The following is a 12171-nucleotide window of genomic DNA, read 5'->3' on the forward strand; positions in this document are numbered from 1 at the left end:
CTAAAAATATAAAAGTTAGCCGGACATGGTGGCAGGTGCCTGCAATCCCAGCTACTCAGGGAGACTGAGGCAGGAGAATCGCTTGAACCTGGGAAGTGGAGGTTACAGTGAGCCGAGATCGCGCCACTGCACTCTAGGTAGATGACAGATCGAGACTCTGTCTCAAAAAAAAAAAAAAAAAAAAAAAGGCCTGGCACGGTGGCTCACACCTGTAATCCCAGCACTTTGGGAGGCTGAGGCAGGCGGATCACAAGGTCAGGAGATAGAGACCATCCTGGCTAACACGGTGAAACCCAGTCTCTACTAAAAATACAAAAAAAATTAGCCGGGCGTGGTAGCGGGAGCCTGTAGTCCCAGCTACTCAGGAGGCTGAGGCAGGAGAATGGTGTGAACCCAGGAGGCCGAGCTTGCAGTGAGCTGAGATTGCACCATTGCACTCCAGCCTGAGGGACAGAGTGAGACTCCACCTCAAAAAAAAAAAAGAAGAAGAAGAAGAAGTTTTTTTTCCAAAAAAATGCATGAAGATCAAGTAGAGTTTATTCCAAGAATGTAAGAATGGTTCAACATTATAAATATCTATTACTGTAATTCACCATGTCGGTGAACTAAAGGAGAAATTGCATATGGTTATCTCAAAATATGCAGAAAAAGCATTTTATGAACTTCTGTGACGATTTATGATAAAAACTCACAGGAAAAAAGAATAATTGTCTCAGGCTGATAAAAGCTGCATACAATTAAGCATAATGGAATAAGTATCCACAATTTCTTGAAGATCTGGAACAAGGCAATGATGCAATGATGCTCTCTATCAACAATGCTGCTCAGTAAGTGTTAGAAGTCCTGCCTAGAATCCCAGCACTTTGGTAGGCTGAGGCAGGAGGAGCGCTTGAGTCCAGGAGTAACAACTTGGGCGAGATGGCAAGACCCTGTCTTTACAAAAAGAAAAAAAAGAAAAAATTAGCTGGGCATAGTGGCACATGCCTATAGTCCCAGCTACTAAAGAGGCTGAGGCAGGAGGATCCCTTGAGCCTAGGAGGTCGAGGCTACAGTGAGCTATGATCTCACCACTGCACCCCAGCCTGGGCAACAGAGAAAGACCCTATATCCAAAAAAATAAAAGAATTTTAATTTTTTTGAAAAAAGAAGTCCTGGCCAAAACAATAAGCCAAGAAAAAGAAATGAAAGTAAACTGTCATTGTTGGCAGATTATATGGGTATAGAAAATCCAACATAATCTACAGGCTACTTTAACAAATTAGAAGGCCAGGCATGGTGGCTCATGCCTATAATCCCAACACTTTTAGAGGCTAAGGCAGGAGGATTACTTGAGGCCAGGAGTTTGAGACCAGCCTGAGCAACATAGCGAGACCCTGTCTCTACAAATAAATTAAAAACTGTAGTTGGGCATGGTAGCACACGCCATGATTTTAGCTACTTGGGAGGCAGGAGGATCCCTTGAGCCCATGAGGCTGAGGTTGCAATGAGCCATGATCAGACCACTGCACTCCACCCTGGGTGACAGAGTGAGACTCTATCTAAAAAACAGAAACAAAACAAAAAACCCAGAGTTCAGCAATGTTAGGGGGGAAAAAAAAAAAAAAAAAAGCAGCCGGGCGCAGTGGCTCACACCTGTAATCCCAGCAGTTTAAGAGGCCGAGGTGGGCGGGTCACCTGAGGTCAGGAGTTCAAAACCAGCCTGGTGGTGAAACCCCCGTGTCTACTAAAAATACAAAAATTAGCCAGGCAGGGTGGTAGGTGCCTGTAATCCCAGCTACTTGGGAGGCTGAGACAGAAGAATCGCTTGAATCCAGGAGGCGGAGGTTGCAGTGAGCTAATGCCACTGTACTCCAGCCTGGGCAACAAAGAGCGAAACTCCATCTCAAAAAAAAAAAACACACAACCGAAAAGTGTAATAGAATATAAGGGGCCAGGCATGGTGGCTTACACCTGTAATCCCAGCACTTTGAGAGGCTGAGGCAGGCGGATCACTTGAGGTCAGGAGTTCAAGACCAGTTTGGCCAACATGGTGAAACCCCGTATCTACTAAAAATACAAAAATTAGCCAGGCGTGGTGGCACATGCTTGTAATCCCAGCTACTCAGGAGGCTGAGGCAGGAGAATCGCTTGAACCTGGAAGGCGGAGGCTGCAGTGAGCCAAAATCACACCACTTTGCTTCAGCCTGGACAATAGAGTGAGACTCCATCTTAAAGAGAAAAAAAAAAAAGAGACTAAAGTATTATTCACAACATCAATAAAACCCATGAAGTAGGAAATATAAACACAACTCAGAACTTTTTGAAGAAAAAAATTTTTTTTTTTTTTGAGATGGAGTCTTGCTCTGTTGCCAGGCTGGAGTATAGTGGCGCAATCTCGGCTCACTGCAACCTCCGCCTCCCAAGTAGTTCAAGCGATTCTCCTGCCTCAGCCTCCCAAGTAGCTGGGACTACAGGCGCCCACCACCATGCCCAGCTAATTTTTTGTATTTTTAGTAGAGATAGGGTTTTACCATGTTTGCTAGGGTGGTCTCGAACTCCTGACCTCAGGTGATCCGCCTGCCTCGGCCTCCCAAAGTGTTGGGATTACAGGCATGAGCCACTGTGCCCGGCCTGAACAACAAAATTTTATAACACAAAAGAAGATCTCAATAACTGATGTGACGTATCTTGTTAATAAACAGAACAACTTAACACAAAGATGTGATTTCTTCTGAAATTAATCTGTGAATTCAATGAAATCCAAATAGAAATTGGGAGGATTTTTTAAGAACTTGGAAAACATTTTTGTAACATTTCTATAAAGAATAAAGGTCCATGAAAAGCTAGGTCAAGTTTGAACAAGATGACCAAGGAGAAGGGGCTGGGTCCTCGCATTAAACCACACCGAAAACTATAATGATGACAAGCGTAAGATACTGGCGAGAAATAGTGAAGCGGGCCAAAGAACCAAAAAGAGAGCTTAGAACAATATATATGTAGGCAGCTCTACAAGTGCTGTATGATAAAGATGGCACCACAGTCCAGAGGGAAAAAGAACTGGTTGTTTGGACCGGACAGGGGTAGTGACTCACACCTAATCCCAGTACTTTGGGAGGCCAAGGCAGACAGATCACATGAGGTCAGGAGTGCAAGACCAGCCTGACCAACATGCTGAAACCCCGTCTGTACTAAAAATATAAAAATTAGCTGGGCTTGGTGGCGGGCACCTGTAATCCCAGCTACTTGAAAGACTGAGGCACGAGAATCGATAGGACCTGAGAAGCAGAGGTTGTAATGAGCCGAGATTGCACCACTGCACTCCAGCCTGGGCAACAGAGCAAGACTCTATTAAAAAAAAAAAAAAAAATGGTTGTTTGGTAGGTAGTTCTGTGAAAACTCTACATTGAAATAAATCTAAATCCCTCTTTGCACCATATTCAAAGATGGAATCCATAGAGTTAAGAATCTTATGGCCGGGCACAGTGGCTCAAGCCTGTAATCCCAGCACTTTGGGAGGCCGAGACGGGCGGATCACAAGGTCAGGAGATCGAGACCATCCTGGCTAACATGGTGAAACCCCGTCTCTACTAAAAAATACAAAAAAAAAAAAAACTAGCCGAGCGAGGTGGCGGGTGCCTGTAGTCCCAGCTACTCGGGAGGCTGAGGCAGGAGAATGGCGTGAACCCGGGAGGCAGAGCTTGCAGTGAGCTGAGATCCGGCCACTGCACTCCAGCCTGGGCGACAGAGCAAGACTCCGTCTCAAAAAAAAAAAAAAAAAAAAAGAATCTTAAAATTGATTAGAATAATACCTAACATTTCTCAAGTGCTCATATGTGCCAGGCACTGTGCTGTGCTCTTTACTGTGTACTAACTCATTTAATTAATTTATAATTAAGCAGGTGCCTGCTATGAGGAAAGCATTATTGTTATCTCTGACAGATGAGGAAACTGAGACACAGAGAGGCAAGGCTGGAACTAGGGCCAAGGCATGTGAACAGAGTTGTGCAATGTCAAATTCCATCCTTATTTAAAATTTTGAGGAGACTGAGGCAGAAGAATTGCTTGAACCCGGGAGGCGGAGGTTGCAGGGAGCCGAGATCACGCCACTGTTCTCCATGAGTGACAGAGCGAGACTCCATCTCAAAAAAAAAAAAAAAAAAAAAATTACAGGAGGTGGCTCACGCCTGTAATCCCAGCACTTTGGGAGACCGAGGCAGATGAATCACCTGAGGTCAGGAGTTCAAGACCAGCCTAGCCAACATGGTGAAACCCCATCTCTACCAAAATACAAAAATTAACCGGGTGTGATGGTGGGTGCCTGTAATCCCAGCTACTCAGGAGGCTGAGACGGGAGAATCACTTGGACTCCAGAGGCGGAGTTTGCTGTGAGCTGAGATCGTGCCACTGCCCTCCAACCTGGGTAGCTGAGTGAGACTCCATATCAAAAAAAAAAAAAAAGAAGGAATCTTGCCCTGTTGTTCAGGCTGGAGTGCAATGGCACAATCTCGGCTCACTGCAACCTCCGCCTTCTGGTTCAAGCGATTCTCTGGCCTCAGCCTACCGAGTAGCTGGAACCACAGGCACCTGCCACCACGCCCTGCCAATTTTTTTGAGACTTTGTCTTAAAAAAAAAAAAAAAAAGCTTGGAACAGAGGTGAATGTGCAATAGCTACCCTTGCCCCTCCAGAGGCCACAGTCTGTAACCCCGTAAGACCCAAGAACACCAGAAGTAAGTGAGCAAAAGGATTAATTTTGGCGGGAATCAGGGCAGCAGTAGGACTAGTGGCACCCTAGGGTGGCTCTGCTTACCATGAGTCAACCATGAAGAACTTGACTCAAACCCTAGAATCCTTAGCCACCAACACAGGCCAGGCCTTAAAGGGAATTCAAGAATTCAAGAATTTCTAGACTCTTTGGTGAGCGGATCACGAGGTCAGGAGACTGAGACCACCCTGGCTAACACAGTGAAATCCCGTCTCCACTAAAAATACAAAAAATTAGCCGGGCGTGGTGGCGGGCGCCTGTAGTCCCAGCTACTCGGGAGACTGAGGCAGGAGAATGGCGTAAACCCGGGAGGCAGAGCTTGCAGTGTGCCGAGATCGTGCCACTGCACTCCAGCCTGGGCGACAGAGCGACACTACGTCTCAAAAAAAAAAGTTTAAGGTGCTGTCTAACACCACCAGCTCACCCTTGAATTCTTTCCCAGGGGTGAAGTCAAGAACTCTCTTGGGCTAAGCCCCAATTTTGGGGATCACCTGCCCTGCATCAGCTTTGCTATGCTGAGGCTGATCTTGAATTCCTGGGCTCAAGTGATCCTCCTGCCTCAGCTTCCCAAAGTGCTGGGATTACAGACATGAGCCACTGCACCCAGCCTGAGAAGGAGTGATTATTCTTTAACTAAGAGCATATTAGACAAGGAGACAAAGACAGACAGATAGGAAATATGTGCAAGGTCATAAACCAGCAAGGATTTAATGATTAGATATTAGATATGCAAATTAGTAGAAAAAAGGCTAGAAACCCAATAGCAAAAAGAAGGACAAAAGATATGAAGAGCCAGTTCACAGACGAGGGAATCCCAATGGCTGACAAGGGCATAAAGAGTGGCTCAAACTCTCCAGCCATCAGAGAACCCAGGGGAACATGAGGTACCACTTTAAATTCATCAGATCAGCAAGCCATTAAAAAGTTGGATGGTACCAAGTCCTGAGAGAACCAGAAGCCTCCAGGTCGAGTGTCAACTCTCACAGCCACTCAGGGGAGCATCTGTGGTACTTTGTGAAGTCATGAGTGCGTGTACTCTATCCTGGAAATCCCACTCCAAGGGGAATTCTCCCACTGTCCATAACGGGACAGCAGGAAGATGTTAACTGCAGTGATGCCTGTGATGGCAGGCTTGAGGCCAGTTTGAGTGTGCAACACTGTGGAGGTGAGGTGGATCGTAAAGGTGCTAGACACTCAACATGGTATAACACGCATGTAGCTTGTAGAAACAACAAACAAGATGCATGTGGAAAACAGCATCGAGAGTGAAAATGTAAACGTGTAAATAACAGAATTGAATTTCCTGCATGACATCATGCGTGTAAATTACAAACACATCCACATAGGAGACAGTGCCATGCATGGTACAGAGCCAGGCAGGCTTCAAGGATGCCGACTGAGCATGCTGACATGGGGTCTGATGGATGGCAGGGGAGAGAAAGGAAGCTGGGAAGTGAAAGAGGGAAAGTGAATTAACATAATTCGAGGGGGCCCTTGTTCATAGTGTTGATGTGTAACAAACTGAGAAGTAGACTTGACTCAGCTCTGTATATGAGGCCATAAAATGAACCGTGGAGGCCGGGTGTAGTGGCTCATACCTATAATCCGACTCATGCCTGCAATCCTAGCTACACGGGATTATCGCTTGAATCGCTTGAATCCAGGAGGCGGAGGTTGCAGCGAGCCGCGATCTTGCCACTGCACTCCAGCCCGGGTGATAGTGCAAGACTCTGTCTCAAAAGAAAAAAAAAAGTTAGGCAGGGCGCTGTGGCTCATGCCTGTAATCCCAGCCTCCTCGGGAGGCCGAGGTAGGAGAATCACTTGAACCTAGGAGTCGGAGGTTGCAGTAAGCTGAGATTGCGCCACTGCACTCCAGCTTGGGCAACAGAGCGAGACTCCGTCTCAAAAAAATAATAATAATAACTCTTGACTAAGGTCCACAAAACTCTCAAGGCTCTGGGGCCCGTCTACTCCTCCCAGGTTCAGGTCGCCCCTCCCCTTTCCTCGCTGCTCAGCCTCACTGGCTTTCTCACATTCTTCCTCCACAGGCCAAGCTCCTTCCCACCTCCTGGCCTTTGCACGTGCTGTTCCCTGGTGCCAGGAAAACACTGAACCTTGCTTTTCTCATAGCTGGCTCCTTCATCATCGGCATTCCTGCTCAAATGTCACCTCTTGGAAAGGTCATCTGACGGCAGAATCTAAAGTCAGTTTTGCATCACACAGCACTTGAAATTGTCTCATTTTGCACTGTTTTATTCACCACTGTATCTATAGTGCCCAAAACAGTGTTTGGCCCTAAATAGATGTTTAATAAATACTTGTGGCAGAAATGAATGAGGGGTTTGCCAAAGTCCCAAATACTTCCAAGTGGTAGAATGGGGATTTGAACCCAGGTCCACCTAATTCACAGAGTACTTCTGCTTTCTGCTCTCTTCCACCCTCACCCTCACCAGTCCCCATGGTTCTTTTTTTGTTTGTTTTTTGAGACGGAGTCTTGCTCTGTTGCCCAGGCTGGAGTGCAGTGGTATCTCCACTCACTGAAGCCTCTGCCTCCAGGGTACAAGCAATTCTCCTGCCTCAGCCTCCCAAGTAGCTGGGATTACAGGCACAGGCCACCGTGCCCGGTTAATTTTTGTATTTTTAGTAGAGACTGGGTTTCACCGTGTTGGCCAGGCTGGTCTCAGACTCCTGACCTCAAGTGATCCACTCACCTCAGCCTCCCCAAGTGTGAGCGACATGCCCTGCCAAGAGTTCAGATTTTATTCTAAGTGCAATGGAAAACCAAGGGAAGGTTTTTTGTTTGTTTTGTTTTGTTTGAGATAGAGTCTTGCTCTGTCGCCCAGGCTGGAGTGCAGTAGCTCAATCTCGGCCCACTGCAACATCTGCCTCCCGGGTTCAAGCAATTCTTCTGCCTCAGCCTTCCGAGTAGCTGGGACTATAGGCATGCGCTACCACGCCCGGCTACTTTTTGTGTTTTTAGTAAAGACAGGGTTTCGCCTGTTGGCCAGGCTGGTCTGGAACTCCTGACCTCAAGTGATCCACCCGCCTCGGCCTCCCAAAGTGCTGGGATTATAGGAGTGAGCCACCGAGCCCGGCCAGCAGCCTAATTTTTTAAAAAGTTTTCATTTAAGAATAACACAGAGATGGCCGGGCGCGGTGGCTCAAGCCGGTAATCCCAGCACTTTGGGAGGCCGAGACGGGCAGATCACGAGGTCAGGAGATCGAGACCATCCTGGTTAACACTGTGAAACCCCGTCTCTACTAAAAAATACAAAAAAACTAGCCGGGCGAGGTGGCGGGCGCCTGTAGTCCCAGCTACTCTGGAGGCTGAGGCAGGAGAATGGCGTGAACCCGGGAGGCGGAGCTTGCAGTGAGCTGAGATCCGGCCACTGCACTCCAGCCCCGGTGACAGAGCAAGACTCCGTCTCAAAAAAAAAAAAAAGAATAACACAGAGATAAAAATATTTGTTTTAAAAGATCACTTCGGCTGCTGCGTGAAGACTGGACTGGAGAAGTGGAAGACACATAAGCTCTCTGAGCCTCAGTTTCCACATTTGCAAAAATGGGGAGAGTACCCCCGAGGTTCAGGGCTGTTGTGAGTCAGGTGGGGAAACAGTTTCCAGGAGTGTCCTTGGCACTCGAGGAACACGCTGCGGTGCAAAAGGCCCTGTCAGGGACCTGGAGGTTGGGGCGTGGAAGCCCCTCCAAGCCCCCCACCTACAGGTCTGGGGGCTGTGTCAGAACCCGGCATCGGCTGTCGCTCGCCATGGCGGCCACTGAGTGGCGTCACTGGCCGGGCGCGCTCAGTCTTGAACAGGCTCCCACCCATCAGCCCGCTCGGCGCTCGGCAGCTCTGGCCTGCTTAGGGCGAGCGGGGGCGGGGCCTGCCTGTGAGGCGGAGCCAGGCCCGGGGGGCGGGGCATGTGGGGGCGGGGCCGCGGCGACGCTGGGCGTGTGGGCGCAGATGGCGGCGGTGCACGGCGCCTGAGGTGGCCGGGGCCATGAGCGCCGCCCGGCCCCAGTTCAGCATTGATGATGCCTTCGAGCTGTCCCTGGAGGACGCGGGCCCTGGGCCCGAGTCCAGCGGGGTCGCGCGCTTTGGGCCGCTGCACTTCGAGCGTCGGGCCCGGTTCGAGGTGGCTGACGAGGACAAGCAGTCCCGGCTGCGCTACCAGGTGAACCGCCCGGCCCACCTCACCCCCTGTCCCCGGCCGGACGGGACCCCAGGCCGGGCCCCAAAGGCCTCAACTCGGGGGAGAATCTGCCTAGAGGCCCCAGCTGAAGTGCGAGACCACCCCCCCCAACCCCCGGACGTGACTCTTGATCCACAGCCCTGCCCAGGCCCTCCCAGTTCCGATACCGGGCCCCAGCCAGCCGGGAAGAGTCCACAGCCCGGGCCCAGGAGCTCATCCCTCAGCTCCAGCTGGTGAACCCAGCCGATTCCCTACTCATCCTGGGTACTCGCCCCTGGCCCCCGCTGGGTTGGGGGAGCTCCTCTGTATCTGAACCAGACCTTGCCCACACGCAGGAGCATCCCCTGTGCCCCAGGCCAGCTAAGCTGATGGGAACCCGCACACCTTTCTCTATTGTGAAAGCCCTCACCCTAATCCCACCATCACCCCAAGAGCTGGAGCCCCTCTCACATGACCAGTCCTTGCCCACCCTTTGGCTCCCACTAAACCAGAAATCAATCCCCATTTTCCCAGAAAACCTCCACCAACGCTAGGCTGCTTTTCTTGGAGACCTGGACCGGAACCCTGGGCCTGGCCTTCCCTGGCACCCCAATTCCCAAGCTCTCTAGGCCACTGAATGAGAGCTCCACCCTGACTCCCAAAGTTGGGAGCTCTCCTTTCCCTGGGACCTGTGCGGGCTCCTGCTCCCCAAAGCCCTGGCATCCACCCACCTCCTACCTGGTTTCTGTGATTCACCAAACTCGTTCTGCAGGGAGGGCGGAGGGCGGAGGGCCAGGTGAGCAGCTGCCAGGCGGCCAGGCAAATGGTTGTGTAGGCCTGCTTTCTCTCCCTGGGAAGGGATGAGGAAGGGCCCCAGCCTAGCAACCCCCCTGAGACCTGTGTTCTGCAACAGAACCTGGAGAACGATGAGGACGGAGCCCAGGTCTCTCCAGAGCCAGATGGGGGAGTCAGCACCAGGTTAGGGCCAGGTGGGGACCCAACCCTGTACCCCAGCCCCAGCTCCTATCCCCAGGGACCCTGCTGAGTCCCCCACCCCACTTCACTCACTTCCATCCCGTCCTATTGATTCCTAATCTGACCCTCACTTTCCTCACAGGGTCCCCTACACTGCAGGGTCACCCTACCCTAGTGCCCAGCGGTACTCACCTCTTTCAGAAACCCCCAGTCTGGTCTGGCCCCCACCTTCATACAGGTCACCTGTCCTAAAGAAACCCCTAGTTCATCTCCAGTCCCTGAATTCATCCTCACCCACCGAGGCCTCTCAGAGTCCACTATTCTGCAAGGGGCCAGCTCCAGTCCCTGCACCACACCCTGTACTTCATCAGGACTTCTGTCCCAAAACAAGCCCATCCTTGCCTCCCTGCCCCTCACTGGGCGCCTGTCCTGCAGGGATTCCGGCCGAACTTCCATCCGCAGCTCCCAGTGGTCCTTTAGCACCATCAGCAGCGGCACCCAGCGCTCCTACAACACCTGCTGCAGGTGAGCCTGCCTACCTAAGCCCCCAGCCAAGCAGCCCTGGCTCTACCCCTGCAGTCTCCTGCACCCCCTCCCTCCACCTCCTTCACATTCACCCTGCTCTCCTGCCACCCAGCTGGACCCAACACCCTTTGATCCAGAAGAACCGTCGAGTGGTGCTGGCCTCCTTCCTGCTCCTGCTGTTGGGGCTGGGTGAGTGGCCCTGAGGGTTGGAGTCAAAAGGGGCCCCATGGGAGGCTCTGCCTCCCCCTTGACACTGAGCCTCCCAGCATCCTGAGGGGGCAGCTGGCTGCCATCATCACAGCCCCAGTTTACAGGTGAGGAGACAGAGGCTTTGCAACCTGGGCACACAGTCAGGAAATCACACATAGCTGAAAATGGAACCTGGCTTATCACTCCAGAGACTTTTCCTTTTTTAAAAAATTTAACCTGTTTAATCCATTAGAGAACAGAAGAGTAGCAGCTACCATTTATTCTGTGTCTACTCTGGGCAAGGTGCAGGGCAGTTTTATTTTCCCACCTTACAGAAGTCCTGCAAGTGAGGTGGTGCCCAGAAGAGCCACGTGTAGGGGCTCAGGGATGCCGAGTGCCCAGCCAGTGCAGAGCCACAGGGCACCTGGTACTTCCCCTTATCTGGCATCTAAGCGCTGACAAGCATCCCTCTCCTACCCATTGCTCAGATGGCGGAACTTTTGGTCCAGAGCAGGCAGATCTCACACCAGGGGTCCTCTGGCTCCCAGGCACCTCGTTCTTTGGGGTAGAGGAGGCAGAGTCCCCAGAAAGGATCCAGGGTTGGGGTCACGAGTGACACATAAGGAGGGACCAACTGTGGCTGCTACCCTGGCTGATCTCTCCGCTTCTCCAGGAAGGCCAAGGCTTCCCAGTCAGCCAGGCCCCCAGCACACAATCTGGCCTCCTCTCTGGGTGTTTGAGTGCATGGGAGGGGGCTGCCACTTCCCAGCACCGCTGCACACCGGCCCTGGTAGTGCTGCCAAGTTCTTTCATTTGTCCCCTCTCAACCCAGCAAGGCAAGTCTGGGGCTACCAGAGCTCCTTAGAGGGCCTTTCTAGGGTGCAGGGAGTGAATTTCAGCCCCCATCATATCCTATACCCCACCTTTTTTTTTTGAGGAGGAGTCTTGCTCTGTTGTCCAGGCAGGAGTGCAGTGGCACAATCTCAGCTCACTGCAACCTCCGTCTCCTGGGTTCAAGGGATTTTCATGCCTCAGCCTCCACAGTAGCTGGGATTACAGGCACCCGCCACCACACCTGGCTAATTTTTTGTATTTTTTTAGTAGAGGTGGGGTTTTACCATGTTAGCCTCAGGTGATCCACCCGCCTCGGCTTCCCAAAGTGTTGGTATTACAGGCGTGAGCCACCACGCCCAGCCCTTTTTATTTTTTTAGATATGGGGTCTTGTTCTGTTGCCCAAGCTGGAGTGCTGTGGTATGATCGCTGCAGCCTCAAACTCTTGGACTCAAGCCATCCGCCCAGCTGAACTTCCCTAGTAGCTGGGACTAGGGAAATTTTTTTTTTTTTTTGAGATGGAGTCTCGCTCTGTCGCCCAGGCTGGAGTGCAGTGGCCGGATCTCAGCTCACTGCAAGCTCTGCCTCCCGGGTTTACGCCATTCTCCTGCCTCAGCCTCCCGAGTAGCTGGAACTACAGGCGCCCGCCACCTCGCCCGGCTAGTTTTTTGTATTTTTTAGTAGAGACGGGGTTTCACCGTATTAGCCAGGATGGTCTTGATCTCCTGACCTCAT

General features: G+C 51.3%; 1 protein-coding gene across 3 annotated transcripts in view; it reads left to right on the top strand.

The window, feature by feature from the left end:
• The first annotated feature begins 8665 nt into the window (after window positions 1–8665).
• TMEM134 (transmembrane protein 134) overlaps window positions 8666–12171 on the top strand; it is a 5264-nt gene continuing 1758 nt past the window's right edge. The window contains exons 1-4 of one of the 3 annotated variants that reach the window (XM_023186383.2): window positions 8666–8918; window positions 9829–9893; window positions 10326–10415; window positions 10528–10604. In XM_023186383.2, coding sequence (XP_023042151.1) covers window positions 8745–8918; window positions 9829–9893; window positions 10326–10415; window positions 10528–10604 — 406 coding nt within the window. In that variant the 5' untranslated portion in view covers window positions 8666–8744. Of the gene's footprint in view, window positions 8919–9828; window positions 9894–10325; window positions 10605–12171 lie in introns of all 3 variants that reach the window. The other 2 variants (XM_023186384.2, XM_023186381.2) reach the window with 2 other exon arrangements.

The sequence above is a fragment of the Piliocolobus tephrosceles genome, chromosome 13 (genome assembly GCF_002776525.5).
Source record: "Piliocolobus tephrosceles isolate RC106 chromosome 13, ASM277652v3, whole genome shotgun sequence".
Taxonomy (NCBI): domain Eukaryota; kingdom Metazoa; phylum Chordata; class Mammalia; order Primates; family Cercopithecidae; genus Piliocolobus; species Piliocolobus tephrosceles.